At 34.7% G+C, this 21,561-nt stretch overlaps 1 protein-coding gene across 2 annotated transcripts in view; it reads right to left on the bottom strand.

Annotated features, from left to right (window-relative positions):
* LOC121431346 overlaps window positions 1-21,561 on the bottom strand; it is a 49,169-nt gene that overhangs the window by 10,431 nt on the left and 17,177 nt on the right. Inside the window, exons 3-5 of one of the 2 annotated variants that reach the window (XM_041628885.1) lie at window positions 20,523-20,570; window positions 8,884-9,140; window positions 1,592-1,673 (exon numbers count right to left, since the gene is read on the bottom strand). In XM_041628885.1, coding sequence (XP_041484819.1) covers window positions 1,592-1,673; window positions 8,884-9,140; window positions 20,523-20,570 — 387 coding nt within the window. The remainder of the gene's footprint in view (window positions 1-1,591; window positions 1,674-8,883; window positions 9,141-20,522; window positions 20,571-21,561) is intronic. The other variant, XM_041628886.1, reaches the window with a different exon arrangement.

Genomic DNA, 21,561 nt, shown 5'->3' with positions numbered 1-21,561 from the left:
ATCATTGAACATTTTTCTAATTTATCGCCGGGGCTCCTTTTATAATAATTATAATGATATTCATAATGACTTTAGAGCTTCTATGTGTTTTTTTTGTCTCGATGTAGCTTTCTCCTAGTCATTTGATTCAACATTTATCATGTTTCCCCTTTAAAAGCATTAACCTACCTTTTTCGAAATATACTTTTATCATAATGAAAACCAAACTAGTTCAAAACAGAGAACGTATTTGTATTTAGATCATGGGAATATTAATGCAAATGCCAGTACACGGTTGTATATTTGTAATATGTCATGTAATATATTATCATGTGTTAGCAAATAGGATGCAGTGTAATGCAAATTTAATGTGTATTACAATGTAACACAATACTTAGTTTGATGTAGAATGATATCTTAATTTAATGAAAACCATATTAATAATTCGCTTGATTTTATTTGTTAAGCGCATAGAGATCACGAATATTATGCGCTATATAAGTACAATATTATTATTATTATTGGTCTACTTTGGGATACAGGTGAATTTAAAAGTATCTTTATGTTAATAATTGATATGTATGCCTTGCTCCTATCTGGGTTAGTTAATCTCAATTGGGAACCCAACCTGGGGCCCGTTGCATAAAACTTTTTACCTGAGAAAACTCAGGTTATTTTTACCGGAGTTTTGGCCCTGTGTAAAAGTCAATGGCAGAAATCAGATTAACCTTAGTTTTCAGTTTTTACCAGAGTTTTCTCAGGTAAAAAGTTTTATGCAACAGGCCCCTGTAAAATTGGTTTGAATTGGATCAAAAGGTAGTTGTAAGATTGCAATTTGTACAGTACTTTTGTATGCTTCCTACCTGGTTAAAGACATGTTTCTCATTGGGGCTTGCTTATACCTTCCTCCGCCACTTCTGCTCCTTGAGATATGTTCGACATCATGTATTTGACTATGACGTTTTATTCTTTCTCATCTTGATCCTTCACATGGAAATATTTTTTATTTTCGAAACAACCGTGCATTCTATTTTTCCTTCATCATGGTTTGTGATATGCCTGTTTGTTTTAACTTCCAACAACTTCATGATTTAGTGACACTTGCTACCCATTCATAACCCTACCATAAGCATAACATCTACTTCTTCAATATTCTGATCAATGACCAGGCCCTTAAAAATATTACATTTTGGTTAGTTATATGCATATTCCACCGTTGTATAAAGAGAATACGCCTGGTGACATTCCATAACCCTGTGAAACCCACTTCTTGATTTCTGACAATTTCTGTTCTCCTCGCGTATTCTGATTTCTTTTGCTTCATGATCATGGTTCGCGCTCCCTCTTTTCCATTTAATTCGCTACCCTAACATAAGGTATCAATGAATGCCGATAGCTTGTTAAGGCATTGATAGACTGCTTCCAGTACATTCAAACTCTTCCAAGAACCATGATTAGTAGATAGCAACCATTAAAAAGCGCATTAAAATACCCAGTATTCTGCCACCGTTGTCGACTTTTATTAATGTTTCTGTTATATTTTGCATCTTATATTTTGTCTTTAAATAATCATAGCTTTTAATAGCTTTTTAATTTCGATTTGATAACTTACTTCTGTTGAATCGATCTGTAACATCGACGTCATCGATCGCAAGATCGCTGTCTTTGGCACCTATCACACCTTCAAATATGATCTAGAACCAAAACAAAAACATTAGAAATTGAGCAAATAGTTGATTATTTACGTGCATTATGGGAAGAGGGTGAATCATTTAGTATTTTACGTATCGAGCAGTCGCAGCAAGGTTGGGTGATTTTGAGAGACACGAAACATCGGCAGATTGCGTTTCACTGTTAAAACGACCTTTAAAAACGCTAGTCAACTTGACACGACAAGAAGTCTGCTGATGCCATAGAGAGTTCCAGGTCAGGTATTACATGGGAAGGGAAACAAGCTCATGTCATTATACTGTGTTAGGTTAGGCCATTTTTCAATTCCATCTAAAACGTTGTGTGTGTTTTCCGGAAAAGAAATAATAAAACTGACCCCATAAAATCATTCTCGGCGTCTACATGTAATTCAATCTGTTTTTCCTCTTTTTTTTAATGTTCAAGCACGCGTTGACAGTGTCCTCATTATTCCATTACATCAATTTGAAAAACTGATCAAAATCTCTGCCTAACATTTCCACTGTCATGAAGCACTACAGAGAACGAGTCCCGGAAAATAAAAAAAATTAAAAACTTCTAAATTTCCACTATATAACTATTCTCCATTTACGAGATAATCTATACTTGCCAATCTCTATAAAGGAAGCCTTTCTTCAACAACACCCCCATAATAAGAGAACATATAAAGATAATAAAAGAGGGGCATATGAAGAGGTGTAAGCATTATGTTTTGCACGGTGACGTCACCTTAAGTTCGTTTGCCTTTCTTTCGAAATACCCTGGAACCGCCCCTGTGTCAAAGGCAGAGTGCCCCTGAATGAAATTAAAATTAGATCCGCGGAGAATCTAAGAACGTGTTGGAGATTTACAGTATGTGTTTGAAAGCCCTTGTCCCTTCCTAAATCGTAGGACAGGAAAGAGGTCTAGATAGGAGTTCTAGACGGTTTGACCTTTTCAAATTACAGCCATCTCTGGGAACATACAGGGTTTTTTAGCATTCACTGCCCCAATGCCCTCGAATCTTCATCCTCATAAAAAAAATAGTAGCGGGCCTGCACTTTGAAACATTTCATTTCTTATAAGACAGGCTCCCCATTCTGCACAGATTACAATTACTAGACAATTTTGGAATATGCCGAACATAAACATGATAAATAGCCAATGGTATTGCTTTGCTTCTCAGCAATGCAAACGGGTGAGGGTCAATAATGGCGCCTTGCGGGAATGCTCTCGGATATAGAATAGTATTGAAAGCGAAAATGTATAACGCTGAAAGTGCCTAATATGATTTTGAATTCATATCGCAAACAATGTCAGATATCTTGTGTGAAGTAGGTATTTTTACTGTAACGATGCACAATATTAAATCTATGGGACTACTATAATGAGATATTTATCAATGTAATCAACAAATATAATTAGATCAATCATGTCGATGAATACAAAATACGGATATTTCATTCATTTTTTTAATCAGTTTAAGTAAAATGTATATCAAACCTTTAAAATGAAATCACCAATAAAATAAAAATTACATGTGGAATAGGTTGGCAATCACACTCAAAACTGTTTGTTCAAAACGCTGCCCAAGAACTCCCCCCCCCCAAAAAAAAAAAATAATGATAATAATAATGAATAAATAAAAATTGATAAATAAAATAGAAATAAATAAAGAAATGTAATTTTTTTAAACAAGCTCACACCTAGTTACCAATAATGTATATAGCATTTCCATTTATTTGGAAGCAGGATAAAAGAGTATTGTAGATTAAATGCCTTGCTCACGGGAATAGCTGCCGCGGCCGGGAATCGAACCCTGGACTTTTTCATGTATAGCCAGGCGCCTTAGACCACTCTGCCACGGCACCACCACTAAATCATATTCGACAGCGATCACAAACCTTTGCGTTACAGTGACCGTGTCTTGGTAGGTGCTGCGATTTAAATTACATTATAGGTTACTAGGACATGGAGGAAATTGAGTGTAGTTAATTTGATTAGCACGATGATATTCATTATTATTTATTAACCACACGATGAGTTGTCTTGTCTTATCGAGTCGCATTTTTAGTGATCTTCATTGACAATCGACCACATGTAGGGATTTGTTTGGTAGCTTTTTACCTTTGCCAGCTACAATCAATGACAAACCTCGTCATGAAACTATTTCCTTGGTCACTGCACTCTCTATAACCCATCGGCGATATTAGTCTTTTGATCACAATGTAGGCATGCTCAATGACAGGTGTCTGGATTTGACCCGTCTGCAAGTAATCGTTCAAGGTAGTTCATTTTCACTCTAATCATGCTAATTTCAAAACGCTCTACAGAGGTGAACGATTTCAATCAGAGTATGATTATTACTTTCTACAATCTAATTTGATATGACCACATTCGTTCTATGTTCTTTAGATAATCCTTAAACTTGACTTCCTCCCAAAACACCTCAACGTATTGGAGCTTGTATTCAATATGATTATATGCCTGATACACATGTCGTCATAATCCAATATAGCGCCCTCCCTCAGAGGATATAGGAATGCGCGTAAACAGAGTTATCAGTGATGCGCCAGCTGCAGATCACCGACGCATGCAAAGCAATGGCTTCAGCCTCTAAGGTGGCGGTGCAGTGACGTCAATGTACATTGTCTATTAAACCATGATATTGCTTGAAGGGTGATGTACACATGAGCTCTAAAATGTTTAAATCACAGATCTGCAAAATATATAGTTGTAAAAAATTGTGCAGGTGTAAAATTTTCACAAGGAAAACGCTATTTGATTCTAGTCTGTAAAAGAACTGTCTAAATATTTTTTTCGACTGAGGAATAATTGCTGGACTAATTAAGGATATATTATTATAACTGAAGCACCGTCAATGATGCATTGGCTTAGAAACATCCATTTACTGTATTACAATGATATCAAAATCAATAGCGATAGCGACTACGTAGCTATGCATAATATGGCGATTTTCAGGGTGTGGAATAGAATGCTTATTGAGGCAAAGTGTCGGTCTTCTAGTAATGTATAATGTTAGAAAAGCTCTCCGGTTTTCCATGATAACAGTACATGTGTATAACAGTGAATGACTATCAATAATGAATAGATAAAGAAATTTTAAAAAAATCAGAGGAAATATGGAAAGATTCTCATCAAGAAAACATGGCTTCTCCTTTGTATCTAATCTAAAATAACACTTTGGCATGTATAACGACCCAATATCCTGTGATTTTCATGACGAGGGTTTTACCCGATTTTGTTCTTAAAAGTTCGCATGACTTTTTCTAAAACGAAAGACTGCAACACAAAAAAACAGATTTTTGTCAAATTATTTTAAGTTTGAAGTTTCGATTATTATATTTTAACAAGAACACGGAAATAAATCTGCTAATCTTTTTCAATATTTAAAAAATGAATGCCACATCGATGTTTACAGCACACAATATATACTTATGATTTGATTCTGTAATGTGCGACTCTATCCTTATACAGGAGGTTTCAATCTTAAAAGAAATGTATGGAAATAAACGAACTGGGAAATGAATATGCATGTCCTAACGCAGGTGGTTTAGCCTAAACGTTACAGGGTAATGGTGATTGAAATTTGAAATTATGGCTCGTTTTTAGAACTCTGGTTTAAGTTTAGTACCTGCAGTCATGGGCGGAAATTTCTCCTTAAAGGTAGGGGGACACAATTGAGTTTTCCGTTTTTATGTTCTACAGAGTTACTAACTCAAACACACATCACACACATACATGTATATATATATACATTTCGAAGAGGGGAGGTATTTCTGACTAAAGATGAAAAGCCTCAATAAATAATTCGAGCGCGAAGCGCGAGCTGAAAGTTTTTTATTTTGCAACCTAAAAACTGGACATTTGTCACACTTTTTCAAATCATGAACAGGCTAGAAATTACCTAAAAACTGAACATTCGTAACACTTTTTCAAATCATGAACATAATAGGAATGTCAGTAAATATTAGATGCGAGCGCAAGCTTAAGTTTGTGATTTTCCAACCTAAAAACTGGACATTCTTATGATTATGAAAAAATCATGAACAGGATTGGAATCTAAACAATTAATGCAAGCGTGAAGCGCGAGCTGAAAGTTTTTTTCCAACCTAAATACATGACATTCTTAGTACTTTAAAACAAAATTATGGACAGGATAGGAATCTAAACAATTAATGCGAACGCGAAGCAAGAGGAGAAAGGTTTTGATTTTCTAACCTAAATATTGGACATTCTTAGTACTTAAAAAAATATGAAAAGGATAGGAATCTAAACAATGCGAGCGCGAAGCGCGAGCTGAAAGTTTTTTTTAATTTTCAACCTATAAACTGGACAATCGTAACACTTTTTCAAATCATGAACAGGATAGGAATTTTACTAAACAATATTAGATTCGAGCGCGAAGTGTGTGCTGAAGATATGTAATTTCCGGCCTAAAAATTGGTCTTATTAGCATATTTAAAATCAAAGACAGGGTAGCTATCTAACTAAATTTTAATAAATGTGAGCGCGAAGCGTATGCTGTTTATTTCTATTTTATTTTCTGACCAAGAAATTTATTTTCTTTTCACCTTATAGCAATAAACAGGATAGTATCTGACTCAGCCATATTACTGATGCGAGCGCGAAATGAATTTCATTTCTATTCAGATCTGAAAACTAGATCTTTAAGCAATTTCAAAATAAAGATCAAGCAGTTTATCTCAATAAACAATGCGAGCGCAAAACGCGAGCTAATTCTGTTTAAAGATTTAAACCTATGAAATTATGAGAAAGATGGATATCTATCTAAATTAGTGAAAATTCTGATTTGAAATGTTATTGAATTCACTCATTACTATTATGTACATATTGTTATTTTATGTTAACAGGACCAGGCTGAAACACAGTCAATCTGAGCCTGTTATCCTGTATAAAGATATTTTAATAAATAGATAATAAATAATACATAAATAAATGATTGGATTTCATAAATTTCGATCTAAAAAGTGAAATAGTGTTAAGCATGTTTTGAAATAAAGAGATGGCTGTGTGTTAACGCAAAGCGCAAGCGATTTTTTTTTATTTTTATACAATGACCTGAATTTTTTTTCAATTATCCCTCTCCCCTTTTATGATTTAATTTTCTTGCTCGTCCTATCTTTCTTCTTATTTTTCTCCTCACCTTCCTATTTTACGCCGCCAAAAGGGGGCGGGCCGCCGCTTCACCCCATGGATCTACCTATGATGACCTCTCCCACGTACGGCAGGAATTTTGTGTAAAAATGGATTATAAGTCTCCTTAATTAAAAACTTATTTTGGGGAATAAAACATAGTTATAATTAACTGCGAAGGATTAATCATAACTCATGAAAACTATTCTTTTTACTGAGTATGCGAACAAATATTCTTATATTCTAGGTAAATTTGGAATAAAGGGAAAATGAATTGGTTTAACAAAAGTGTGTTTTTATGTGGTATGGAACATTCTCGTCTATCATTTATACACTAAATTTACTCATATGTTTCCAGGGGCGATATTCTTTTTTCGTAAGTTTTATTAGTTATGAAATTGACAATGGCCATCGATGTCAGCAATGTTATCACTCTTTTGCTGGCATATATCATGTATATAGGGCTAGATGCGAGTTCGAGAATAGTCGGGCCGGTATGCCTTTTTTGCCTATCCATCTGTTTTATATATATTTCGAAATTCGAGGATACAATGCATGTGTATAATTTCGATTTTTAATTGTATTTTTTCTATAATAAAAGACTACAGAGGGGGGACATTTGATATTATGTTCCCCCCTTTCCCAAAATGGTAGGGGGGACGCGTCCCCCCTGTCATTTCCGCCCATGCTTGCAGTGACGAAACTATTTAAACCTGTTTTGAGAAAATTACCACGATAGTTTTCATTGTTGTTGAAGCATGTGGACAAGCTTTGAGAAACATACGAAATACGGGCGTAGAGGCGAGCACACTGAGAGAATCCAGAGTCAAGAATACAGGTCAATCGGTTTAAAATGCGGCAATTTTAACCTTCATCTTAATCACGTTATTGATATTCTAATGTCAAATGAGAATGATAAACATATCGTTAGTTACTTACCCGCCATAGGACTTTCCACAGATCCATTAACCAATCGAAACACACTTAATATACCCTTGACTCCACAAAGTCTAATCAAACATCACTATTGGGTTTTTTCGCTTAAGATATAAGCTTTGAAAAACCTATCACATGTAGTCATGATGACCTATTATTATACTGAGAAAGGAAGGGAGTTAGTCGAGCCAATACACAAGAGACACGAAGACCTGCAGTATGTAGTATGGAGAGCACTGCAGCGTTTACAGGAAACGGCTGGGCCTCGAACGGGGAGAAGTAGAAGAAGAAATATCTTGCCGCTCCTAAAACCCGTATTACTTCATCTCCTGGCACTGCATGGCCATGCTATAAATAATCTTGAACTCCAAGATGAGCTGATTTACCAGATTTATAGGATCCTCTCGGGCTTGGGATATTTGATTTGGGATTTCTCTATAAGTCCGTTTTCAGGAAATATGTATAACTTCTCACAATCAGGTGTTGATGACGTCATGTATTTGCTTTTTGATATCGGTTTCATATTTTGATCTTTCAAATTCGAGTATCTTTCTGAATTGGGTGCTAAATGAGGTGATGACGGATCCCACAACAAATGCATATAGATATTTTGGGAGTAATAAAATGAGGTCTTTATAGAACATGATTATTTAATAAAACAAATACTGTTTATTTTCATCACGGGAAATTCACTCGTAGGGAATAAAATTGTATCCATTTCATATTAACAGAAGCATACATACACAGTTGTACGTGTGTGTGTATATATATATGTGTGTGTGTGTGTGTGTGCGTGGGTGAAGGTGTATACATGTGTGTGTGGAGTGTGTTTGTGTGCTTGTGTGGGGATGGCAATTTATGTATAAGTGTAAAAAGTAACACACAACAGTAGTGACAAGTCTTTTACATCTATTGCATGTAAAAATATGTGTCTGTATGTGTGAGAGGGTGTGTGTGTGTGTGTGTAGATTTAGAATGTGCGAAGAGGAGTAGATTTAAGAATGAAGTTGGGCTTTTTGAATTAGATAAAAAGAAAGAACAACAACGTGTTTATTATTTTTAAATAAAACAAATGTCTCATGAATTTAGATCAATTTGAACATTTTGCACTGTCAAACTCACCCTGAATGGCGAATCGCATGACAACTTAATGGTAGCCTTCACCCAGAAGTTCCCGAGGTTCACCGACCGGCTCCACACCAGATCTCTGTTACACCCATACACGTTGATAGTGCCTTTGAAGTCACTTGGAATAGGATCAAACATGTGGTAGTAAAAGGACAGTTCGGCCACGCCATCCGTCAGCTTCAAGTTCGGGGTCATGATGCGGGCGTCCCCACCGGTAACGTTGGGAGGCGAGGCAAGTCTGGCATAGTGTCCTGCAGAAGAGGGAAGGCGAATAGGATCGTGCGTTTCTTTTGGAGAGAGTATTTTTTTATCAAGAAAACATTTTAATAATGAAATACATGATCATGGTCAACATTTCACCATGTTTACATAACAAAGGTTTTTTATGTATTTCATTCATTCAATGCAAATTTGACAAAAATACACATACTGTTTATAGCTTTGCTACATGGAAAAGGAAGGATAATTTTCTTGAATAATTAAGATTAATAAATCTTCTATTTTTAACTAACATAAATGGACTTTTCTGATCTTACTAGTACATCGGAATAACTTCAGATAATTTAGTACAACAGAATACGTTCAGATAAATCTATAAATGAGAACATATGTTTAGACAGTGCAATATCAGCTTTAGCTTAAGTGACTACCATGCATGTGTAAATTTTATTGTTATCATTATATCACATCATACATGGATGTGCTGGTTTTGTCTTAACAATCATAAAAAGATTTTTATTATATGAATTGGCAAAAGCTCAAATTAGTTATAGATGTTAGAAATGATTCATGCAGAGGGGAAAATAGTTGAAATATTAATGCCAACTATTGTCAATTTTCAAGCGTTCATTATCATTCCGATGTATTTTGAATTACATAGGAATGTACCAAAATGAATAAAAATCATCTTTTAACTATATTTTTTAAGGAAGAAGAAGAGATCTACGGTAAACGCTTCAAGATTATATACAATGGACCAAACCTTGAACCTTTGAAGGTTTAGTACAAATAAAAACACATCGAGATATATGCCTTGTTCCTAAATAATTATGACAATGTTTACATATTTTTTAGCCTTTAGCCTTAAAATGAAGATTGTTTCAAACACTACCCTCACCTAAAGTGCTTACCTCAATTCTCCGGAAAAGGATGATGTTGAATTTCAAGAAGATTTTATTTCTGATTTAAACAGTGTGGTAGATAAACTTGGTATCGTTAAGAAGATATTATTTAATGATACATTTCATGTTCGAATGCTACTGACCAGAAACTTTCCGATGGGAATTTTATTTTATTTTTTTACTTCTAGGGTGATTGTACTTTTTTCAACTTAAACTCTATCATGTCTATAAGATGACGATAGGTTTTAACATGAGACCTCAAATGAATATTTTTTTTTAAATCTTCGCCCAATGAAATTATCACGATTTTTTTTTACTATAGTCTTGTGATGATAGTACTATTTGGTACTGAACTATAGCCCTAAGATGCCTATATTTTCTCAACTTTAACCCTAAAGATGATTATGTTTTTTTTCTACTTTGGCTCTTATGTGACAATGCCTTCTTTTAACTTAAACCTTATAAGAAAGAGGGTACTACTTTCCCAACAGTGGCCATAATATTAATAATGGGTCGGCCTAATTATAAGGATTTTTTTCCTTTTTGGCTGCTACCCCTCAGTATGATTCTTAACGCTAATGCGATTTTTAGTCTTTTACACCGATTTGTAATACATGTATTTTTACTTTGTATTATATTTCTTTTTATGTAAAGGTTTTACTGAGAGAATAAAACAATTTGAATTTGAATATGTTGCGACTTTCTTATAACTTTATTCAAATTCTTGTAGGAACAAGACCCGCGGAAATGTTCAAAGATGTTAAGCGTTTCTAAGCATATTCTATGAGATTAAGTTCAAATAAGGAGTGCTTTGCAATTGTGTACAGAGAAAACGAATGCATTTAGATCTTCTTTGAAGATCACAATATCAAAATTGATAGTGTTATCAAAGAATTGCCATATGATAAGAAACATTTCACCGTCATATTAAGGATCAGTGTACTGTTAACCATTGTAACGTCTTCTGTTATTTAACCAATAGCTTTAAGATGGAGGTACACGAAGAAAGGAAACTGAAGTTCAGGAAAAGGCAAACCACATTTTGACACACGCGTCCCTTGGGGTAGGCGGGGAGGGATTAAAGTAGACACATGCATTCGATTGATATAGAACACTGAACACTTTGTAGGCGTTACACATGAGGACTCCAAAATTTAGAAGGCTGTACAGAAAATGCTCACTGTCATGACTGTGTCTACCTATTTTTAGTACCATGTACTACATGTACGAGGAAATGTGTTATATATTAAATGAAAGGAACGTATAATTCATGCTAACAGCATTACTTGTAATCACAAGGGAAAGAAAACATAGTGTTATAATTTACTGTCCCCCTATTGTATGTACTCCTGTATGTAGTGAAATCCCGTACCTACACTCTAAAAAAATATTTGGTAAATATAATCCATTAGGGTAATTATGTGTCCAACTAACATTTGGCATTTCTTTTTGGCATTTTTTATTTATCAAGTGTAAAGAAGAATTTGCCCATTCTAAACTAATTGCTTCTTATTGTAGTGAAATTATGGTGCTAAAAGTTCCATTTTCACCCAACCACGTCAACTCCATAGGGTGTCCTCGGCCCCACATAGTCCTTACAATCATGTATACCCGGGTATCATATTTTGCTTTTTCAGTGGTCCAGCCTAGTTTTATACTAAGGGCTACTAATCAAATCAGGTATGCTTTTACTGCTTGGAAATATTTCTTTTGAAATGAATATGTTTGTGTACATGTAGTTGGGACTTGGTTGCGATCAGTATTTTTTCGGGTCTGTGTGTGCAGGTCCAACTAGTGCGAGTCTGTCGTTGGTCAGGTCCGTCTCACGTTTGCTCCAAAAATCTATTCGAAAAGTCAAGAATAACAACCGTGTTAACATAAAGCCGACGGTCTTAAGATTGCTTAGTGCACATGGTGGTATTGCAGGGGCTAGGGCCCCCGTTGGCCCATGTAATAATAAGAGACTAAGAAACCTTGTACAGTGTATTAATCCCATTATTACCTCAACGGAACGTCTCCTAGGAGAGTGAAGTAAGGAATTGATTGGTCATTGTATGACAGTCTGGATCTGTCGTGAGCTTAATTCAGCCGGTATATCCTGGCTTTCCTGTAAAACCGCTGATTGATATAAGGTCATTGGATAATTATCACGCGGCTCATCGTTCTAAAGTAAGGTCCATCCATAGTTTATTTACACGCACTGTCTTTCTTGGGTGTGCATTTTATTTAGATTCGACAATATTGTTTCTTTTATTAATTTATTCATTCATTCATCCCTTCATTATTTTTTTCCTATTTATTTAAGATTTTGTTTATTTATTCGTAAAATTTATGCATTTATAAAACTTGTTTATTTATCATTTTCAAATTTTACATTTTTTTTATTACTTAGTTTTATATTATTTCTTTTCAATCTACTTATATATATCAACATTATTATGACCATTTTTATTATCAATATTTTAGAGTGGTTTCCTTTTACAATACAATTTCCAATAACATAGCTAGAAATGACTAAGCATGGGAGCTTATATACCCCCCCCCCCGCCCCCCCTGTTTAACCTGTTTGTTAAAAAAAAATCTTAATAACTGGGACCAGTAGTTTGTAGCTATAAACAATTTGAAACCTACAGAAACTACATGAAAACTATTCATAAATAAATACTTCAGTAAATACATGCCAAGATTACATGTAAAAGTAATAAACATAAATTGCCTCCTATATAAAACTCCTGATACGATGCGTCTTTTGTGTTGGATAGTTATAAATATAGAAGCGAGTTTTATAACTCAATTACCTTCCTAAATTTTGTTTATAACAAACTTAGTGAATGATTACTTTCCAGTTCTTTAGGGCCTGCATCATCGACATTGGCCTAATTTAAATCCGCCATTGCGACTAGACTGAGCAGTGTATTACAGACAGCAAAACGGGAGAGGAAGTTGGTTGTACGGAAACATTGTTGCCATGGTTACATACATGATAACACATTCAAGCGCTGATGCATGGAAGGTTATGTAGAGAGAGATGCGGAGCGAGTGAGAGAGAGAAAGTGATAAAACTGGAAAGATATTAAGGATCAACATATTAACAAGATGCCACTTTTCACTTTCATATTCGTAGGCAGCACTGGCAAACGGATTAGATTTCTTTTTGATACGGCTAGGTAGGACAAGCTATCACGTTTGTCCGAAGTAGCAACAGTTACATCATCCAGCTCTGAACATCCTAAATGACCCACCCGTCAACATTTTAGATTAATTTTGATGGAATAACGAAATTGAAATTGCATATGCTTCATTGGATACCCTCTTGTATATAATTTAGATAGGACCTAACTTGTGTTCACAGCTGAAGAGATGGTAAACCAAACATTGGTTAGTGTACTGGGAAAACTCTGGTGTTGATTTAACACCATCCCGGAATCTATATATGTCCACACCAGAGAAGTGTTAAACAACACCAGTTTTATTTTGGTCCAACACCAGATAGGTGTTTATACAACACCAAATAGTATAAAAACAGCATCGTTTTGATTCCAAACTGGTGTTGTTTCAATACCTCTCTGGTGTGGACAAATATAGATTCCGGGCGGTGTTAAATCAACACCGGAGTTTTTGCAGTGTGCATTCTTTTTTTTATTATTATAGTTTGCGTTTTGAATGTTTTGAAATATAAAAACAAATGAGACAAGAGAGCAGTTGTCATAATTAATTTTCCTAATCCTCTTTCATTATAGGTTTGGTTATATCCAACCCAAATTGGGTTTAGCACTATATTGATCGTGACGATACAAAATATAGTGAATTGTACATACATGTTATATAGTGCTTTGCTGTTCTGAGAGTGTGTAATTAGTGCCAAGGAATGAATCTAGATAATTAAATAGTAGTTCATTTGAAATAAAATTGTATATAACACCTCGATTATTTGTCTATACCAGGGGAATAGACAGGGGGCGCACTTTATGTGCATCATTTCAAACCCTTAAGCATGTTCAGCGATGCCGGATGTTATTCAGTTATTTGATATTGGTCCTAATTAATGACGGAGTCAAGGCATCAAGAATATAACCAATAAAACTCCTAGAAATACCTTCGAAACAAAATTATGTATGTAATACATTGGTGTCCCTGGTGAAGGTACGAGGCAGCTTTAAGTTGTCAACTTCAATCTTTTTTCCGACTTGTCTACGGATTGTATATAATTTTAGTCCAACTGATTGTACATAAATGTGCATCAGTTTTTTTTTTTTTTTTTTTTACATCAGACTTCCATATTGTCCCTTTGAATGAAATATGTAATTTAGCTTTTATGGCATTATATATCCACATGAAACAACATCTGAGACACGGTATTGATTATTTTCTACAATGTAGAGAAAAAATATTAAGCTATGGTGGGGGTGAGAAATAGAAAAAGAGAGAAGCCAATGTTGAGAGATGCAAGCTTCGTTAGATAGGTAGAGAGACAGATGGATACATGTAACATGTAAAAGTGGGAGAGGAGAGAGATAGAAAGATAGCGCGCGTGGGTGTGTGTTTGTGTGTGGAGAGAGATAGAGTGGGGATGCTTTCGAACATATTATACCCTACAACTTATTCAAATGTTATGGATAGATAGGTCATACTAAGACCTTTAAAGGGGAATGAAACCTTTGGAACAAATAGGCTTGTGTAGAAACAGAAAAATCAAAGAATAAGAATAAAGAAAGTTTGAGAAAAATCGGACAAATAGTGAGAAAGTCATGAGCATTTGAATATTGCAATCACTAATGCTATGGTGATCCTCACAAGGATGCGACAAGGATGTGTGATATCACTGATGAACATCTTCCCTTTGGTGGACTATAAAATACCCTCAAAATGTCTCTTTTTGCTTTTTCTAATGATGATACAAACTCTTTATCCATGATGTATTCTTAAAAAAATATGTATTACATGCCCTCCTGTAAACAGAACACATGATTTATGGATAGATGTGATAAAAGAGGCAATTCTAGTGAAATATACACTAAAGTAATGGGGAGAGTTGTTCACAAGTGACATCACACATCTTTGTCGCATTGCCAATTTGCTATCTCCATAGCATTAGTGATCGCAATATTCAAATGCTCATAACTTTCTCATTATTTGTCCGATTTTTCTCAAACTTTCGTTGATCTGTTTCTTTGATTTTTCTGTTTTCACACAGGCTATCTTGTTTCAATGGTTTCATTCTCCTTTAAGTGTGAGGGTGCGTGTGTTTTGTGGGTATGTGAGTGTGTGCGTGGGTGCGTTAGTTGTAATGATCTACTTCTTGGGACATTTTGTTACATTTTACACACCAACCTGGAACTCCTGTAACCGGGGATGCCCAATTACAGACTCAAGCAGTGCATGTAGGGGGTAGGAAGCGTCCCCGGATAGCGAGCTACAGGTGTGCTCACGTTATGTCCGAAAATGAGCCCGATTAGCATGATTAGAGGATTGAATTAGAGGGTGTGTATGTGTGTTTGACCACAAACACACGTCCCCACTTTGGCAATCTGTGTGTGAGGGGGTGTGTGTGTATGATAGTGCGCAGGGAGATGGGAGAAAGAGAGAAAGCAAAACTAAGCGAGACTTAGGAATACATGTAATGCATCAGTTATGCTTTCTGACTTAACCCTTAAATTTATTCATGTGAGCCGTTTAAAGAGAGAGGGAGAGATAGTAAGGAGAGAGTAGGGAAAGAGAACGGAGAACGTACCATGTCATCGCTTTGGAACCTACGGAAAAGGGTTCTTTCCTTAGAGGAAATCAGAGCTAACATAAGTAACTTGAAGGTCATTCTAGATCCATGACAACGAGAGTATTATGCAACGCTTACTTCTGTCATGTAAACTATGAATTATAGAAATGATTGTTCTTTTCCCAAAATAAATATGTTTTCGTCATCTTTTATTTCCCGATAGGATTATGCCAGTGGGATAGAGTCAAGTGCGCACGACGTTACAAAAAGTGGCATTTTCGAAGACGAATGACTGATAAACATAAATGGAGATCTTGAGATCAATGTACACGTGTTTTTTCCACACCCTTTGTTATGTTGTATGTAAAAGTGTTCCGCGGAAGCTCTCTATAGTATTAAATATACGCTAACAAAATTTGCTAGAATAGAAGATCACCCCCCACCATTGAAAATGATATCATGAACTTAACAATTATTCAAAGAGCAATAATAGCAATATTGACAAGGAATAGATAATCATAAGATGAGTGGTGTAATATTTCGCTATGAAACATTATGTTCGGTATTGAATAAGAATCATCTTACCAACATTACTTTTAGATTATGTTAACCACCTCCAGACATGTCCACTAAGGATTTTTTTTAGGAGGCCGTTTCATAATACTAAAGACTACACACTCAAAAAAAGGAAAGTTTTCTTAACGTTTGAAAAGTTGGAGGAGTGACAACTTTTCTAAATGTTGCATTTACCACTTTAAATGGTTCTATTCAACAACACTTAAAATGTTGGATTTAGCTTTATACAAGGTTGGATGTAACATTTGGAAAAGGTTGTCACTCTCTAACCTTCAAATGTTGATTTAACATTCGAATTCTTAGAGTGCACAAGCCTGAAGACCCAATTTAGACAGCATGTATAATACCTAAAAACTCGTGTGTAAAGTCATACAAAAGTTTACGAACAGCATTTTGTAACAGAAGCCGGGAACGACAAATTGGTATAGTTTGTTTGTTCAGGAGCTCCAAATTAATTGTTTTGTTGTTCCAATTCAACGTCATACTGAGTAAGAGGTACACGATGAGCATACATTAATGTACAGGCGCTGACATACGCGAGTATTTTAAGCTAATTAGACTTCCACACATTCTATCCTAATTCGTGACTACAAACGAAAGTTTCTGTCAACAAGTGAAGAGTAGGATATGGTTTACTTTGCACAACATTTCCAATTGTTAATTACCATAGCACAACAAATTATTACGTTCTCAGGGTTTGTCATATCACTAGAGAATTCCGTTTAAAAAATAGTTTGAATGTTATGAAATGAATGCCTGCATGATTTCTATCGTTTACCTTTTCCTGAAAGGTCAAACACGAAAATAGAAAACAGAAAACATGGAAATAAAATTTACAATCGCGATTGATTTTTCTTTCATTTTTTTTTTTTTTGGCGTGTTTGGACCGAAAATGTTCAAGAACCCGATGCAAATCGCAATTCTTCTTCCTTTTTTTTAAATGATCGCGACTATTTGCTGTGCGTTGTGTGTTTGAATCCTTTCGCGATTTCAAAGTCTATAAATACCGAAATGGACTTGGAACAGTCATAAGTAACTGATGCATTTCTGCGCTCACATAGTCACACTATTTAAATCTGGGACAAAATCTGGTCAAGAAAGTCCGAGCGTTTCTTCACAAAGGTTAACATGTGCGAACAATCGAGAAAAAAAATTCTCGCCATCCAAACTGTCCAGATATTTATAATCCTTCTTGTTTAAACGCCCCCAGTAAACTTAAAATGATCATAGTTTGCAATGGTTTGCATTATATTTGACCTAGAACGAGACTATTGTATCATTAAGTTACTAATTGTAAGTTAGTAATTGATCAAAATTAATATGTGGGAATTACTCCCGTTAACACCGATTAAAGCTCATACCGGGCTTTGAACTATTATGACCTGATTTTATTCTTAAAATACATCAATCAGTTCAAACTTTTTAAGAATTGATGTTTGTTCATGGGGATATTCATTACTGTAGATCAGTGACCGTCGAGGAAGCTCATTGGGAATAAGGTCAATGTTCCTGTTGTTTTAGGAAATTTTCGGTTTTAAATAATTACTTTTAAATTTCATCTTTTTCAATTCGATAAGTTTTAGACCTATTGGGCACACGGTAGAGAGACGGAAGTTTGGTTAAGGGAGCGAGGCATTTCACGGCAGGAAAGTAATTCACTCAGCACGTTAGTTTAAGAGGGAACATCCGAAGCTCGCTCATTACAGTAAGCAGCCTGATGGCAATGAGAAATTAATGTTAAGATTTTCTTACTTGATAAGAGGCCAAAGACCTGGGATTGCTCTTCCTTTCACCTTTCCGCACAGTGTTTTCTGCAGCAATGTTTAAGATCCACCGCCTCCTTTCTCGCCCTACTTTCTTTACCCCGGCCTTTTATTTTTAATCCATAAAATCCTATGAGTATAAATTACCAAATAGCTTTGTTTCATGGTTGCAAAGCGCTTTCTCGTAGCTTATTCTTTAAGACAGGATGAAACGATGTTCTCAAAGAAGAATAATAGGGATTTTCGCTCTTCGACCACCACAGATTCTAGAACACATTAAATATATTGAAAACCCGTCAAATGACAAAAACAGCTGAGAGGTCTTTGTCGAACCATGGTGAACCAATTTTTACCAATTTTCGAAAAATACTCCTTGGGTGTTGTATGTCATAAAGGGTAATTGATAATAGATTTTCTATGTTCTTAAAACCGTCCAGCATTGCGGAGCGAAAACGTTTGATTACTGTTAGGATAGGTTCTAGAAGGACTGACATTCCAGTACATCATTTTGGCTTATCTGTAGCTCTCAACAGGACTCTCTTTTACGAAAGAGAAAATGTAAGGTTGTAACCAAATTCTGTTTCAATCAGAGATGGTGCAATAGGGTGGGTAAAATCGTGGAGCTACCATGGTACAATATTCAAACTTTGATTGAATATTTTACATTGCATCTACCCGCTTATTCCTCCGAATTAAAGCATTAAAAAAGAGGAATGATGAAGAAAAAATTGAGAAAGGGATATATCTCTGTCATTTGTATAGCGCTATGATTATGATATCCACTTTTAATTGATAAAAATAGCATCACCATCAAGTCTGATATCAAAATAACCTATATGTAGCATCGCTCCCGACCGTCATTTTGCTGATCTAAAAATCCATTCGAGAATGTGTTATATATAAGAAGAATTGTAAAAGCAATTACATTCATTTATTTAGTCATTTTCTCTTTAAGGATATTTATAGCATGGAATGATTAAGATTGTTCCAGAAGGCTCTATAGTACAGCTTTGAGTAATCTTTGAATAATCTTTGTTATTTCCGGAGATTACAAACAATAGAGAATGTTAACAATAGAGCCTGTCCGCAGTGGAAAATGAACAATAGGCTTGAATAGCTTTGTTATTGACATGTTAATTTCACTGAGGTCATTCAAGAGTCTTCCAGAATGTGATTGCTCCAGAAAGAAGGAGAATGTTCTTTCAAAGACAATACTAGAAGTTTCTAGAATAGTTGAAATTTGTATATAAGCTGCAGATCATATCAGATCAGAGCTAAGAGTTTCACGCCAGACTTTATTTCCACCTGGAATATTTATCTTCTGTGGAATTATTTGCACACCATCAATGAACTGTTTGCAGTTATTTTGAGAGAGGAATTCTCAGTTCTCATCGAGATTATCAACCTGTTTTAATGAACGCTTTTCAACCCATGGATTGCTGAAATTGACTGTGAATCATCATCAACATCGTCTTCACGGACATTTCAACTCATTACAGTGACTCTTGTTATTCATCCTACTTCAACATCAGTTTCATCATCGCCATCATTGAGAACTTATATCTGGATACTATCATTTGGAATAATTGCCAGAACTGATTTCAAGAGACGAAAGACCATTATCATTTATGATTTGTTTGTATATGGTTCATTATTTCCTGTAATAAAAAAGGGGAAATTAAATTTCAAATTATTTTATTGTTATTTGTTGCAGTATCGTAACAAATGACTGAAATTGATTTATGCTGTAAATTAAGTAAATATAGTATTTATTTCGGTTTATTGTAGTTTTAGCTTATTATAGAAATATTATAGTGATAGGCTTTGATATTGTCGCTCAAAAGTGAATTGCCTTGCGTGAGTTGTGAAGTTCTAGAAATAATGTATGCTGCTGTATTTGCTAAATATCTTAGTTTTCTCTTTAATGAGAAATATATTTTTAGCAATACTTAGTGAAAGCATGATGAATCCAAAAATACATTATTGCGCAATATGGATGCAATTCAGCCATAAAAACACAAGACTTTGTGGATACTTCCTGCAAGCATCATCAATTTGTATCATCGATTTGTATCATCGATTTGTACGGTATATTTTAGCATTATGTAATGGGTTTTTTATTACTTCATTACGTATATAAACAAGACAATACAAACGAAACAAACAATACAAACGAAAGAAACAATAACAATACAGACGTGGGTCTATATGTATTAATGTAGTCAGCATTGCCTCTTTAGCGTGTGTGTTAGCGAGTTAGTCAAATCTAAGCATGCAATTTGGCGAGCAATTTATTGTTAAAGGATAAAAGTGCTGGGTAATAGGATGCCATGCAGGCTAAGTGAAATCAAAGTGAATCAAAGTGAATCGAACCATGAACATGAAATGAAAAATAATTGAAACAAGACAGAAAATACGTTACTCAAAATTAAGAATGTGTAAAGGGAAACATCACTCAACTTGTTCGACGAGATATGATGTTAGCCACCACAACATCTTCCCCAAAGCCTGATTAGAAAGACAAAATGGGTGAAATGTGAAAAAGGAAAATATAGACAGAAAGAAATAAATGTGGCGGTGGTAAATAAGGCTACCTTATGCCAAAGAGGATATAGGTATGAAGAACAATATATTAGTTTTATATAACTCATTACAATCTAGTTAATAGCTCAGTAAAATCTATATTATTGATTCTGTTCATTAAATACTGTTTGTCAATTTTAATGACAATATTATTTTGTGAAATTCTAAATTATTACAGATTTGGATGGAAAATCTTTCATTTTTATCACCGTTGCAATCTTGATCTCGAATTCTTTACACATAATTATTTCATTACAAACAACTTACAATTAAATCAATATAATTTTTGGAAGGTTTATCTTATATGCATTAATTAATGTATGTACTATTAACGTTTCAATCGTAAAAACGAGGAAATACTTTACTACATTTTTCCTGAATATTAACCTGGGAAGCCTTTCATCTTCACGCATTATTGATCCTACACATTTATTATTATTATTATTATAGGAAATACCTTAAGAATGTTTGGTATTGGTATCGTATTATATTGAATGGTGTTTTCACCATCATAAATGCCTAGCACTACTTTAAAGTAAATATAATCATGACTTCAAAAACAGCAAATTGTAAATTAGCCTACAAACACCACAAAAGGGCTTAAGAAATTTTGAATAGAAAGACTCTTTTTGCTAAAGGATGGACTGGTAGTGGCCTAAGCTGCTGCTCGACATGATTACATGCAGATATTTGATCATGTTAATCATGAATTATTTATTGTGTGTTGAGCCATGCTTATAGTATTTCAGAAAGTTTGTGAGAGGTGCCCCTGACCATGCATATACATATTTTAAATGCATGTTCATGTAAATCAAAAATGCATTGTGACTCGTATGTCTGAAGGTATTAAAATGGATTAATGCATGAATCATTTTAGTTAGTTCAAAAACATAAAACAAGAACATATACTGTACGT

This window comes from Lytechinus variegatus, chromosome 17 (assembly GCF_018143015.1).
Source record: "Lytechinus variegatus isolate NC3 chromosome 17, Lvar_3.0, whole genome shotgun sequence".
NCBI lineage: Eukaryota > Metazoa > Echinodermata > Echinoidea > Temnopleuroida > Toxopneustidae > Lytechinus > Lytechinus variegatus.
The sequence above is the reverse complement of the archived record's forward strand: the minus strand, read 5'-3'. Positions and strand labels throughout refer to the sequence as shown.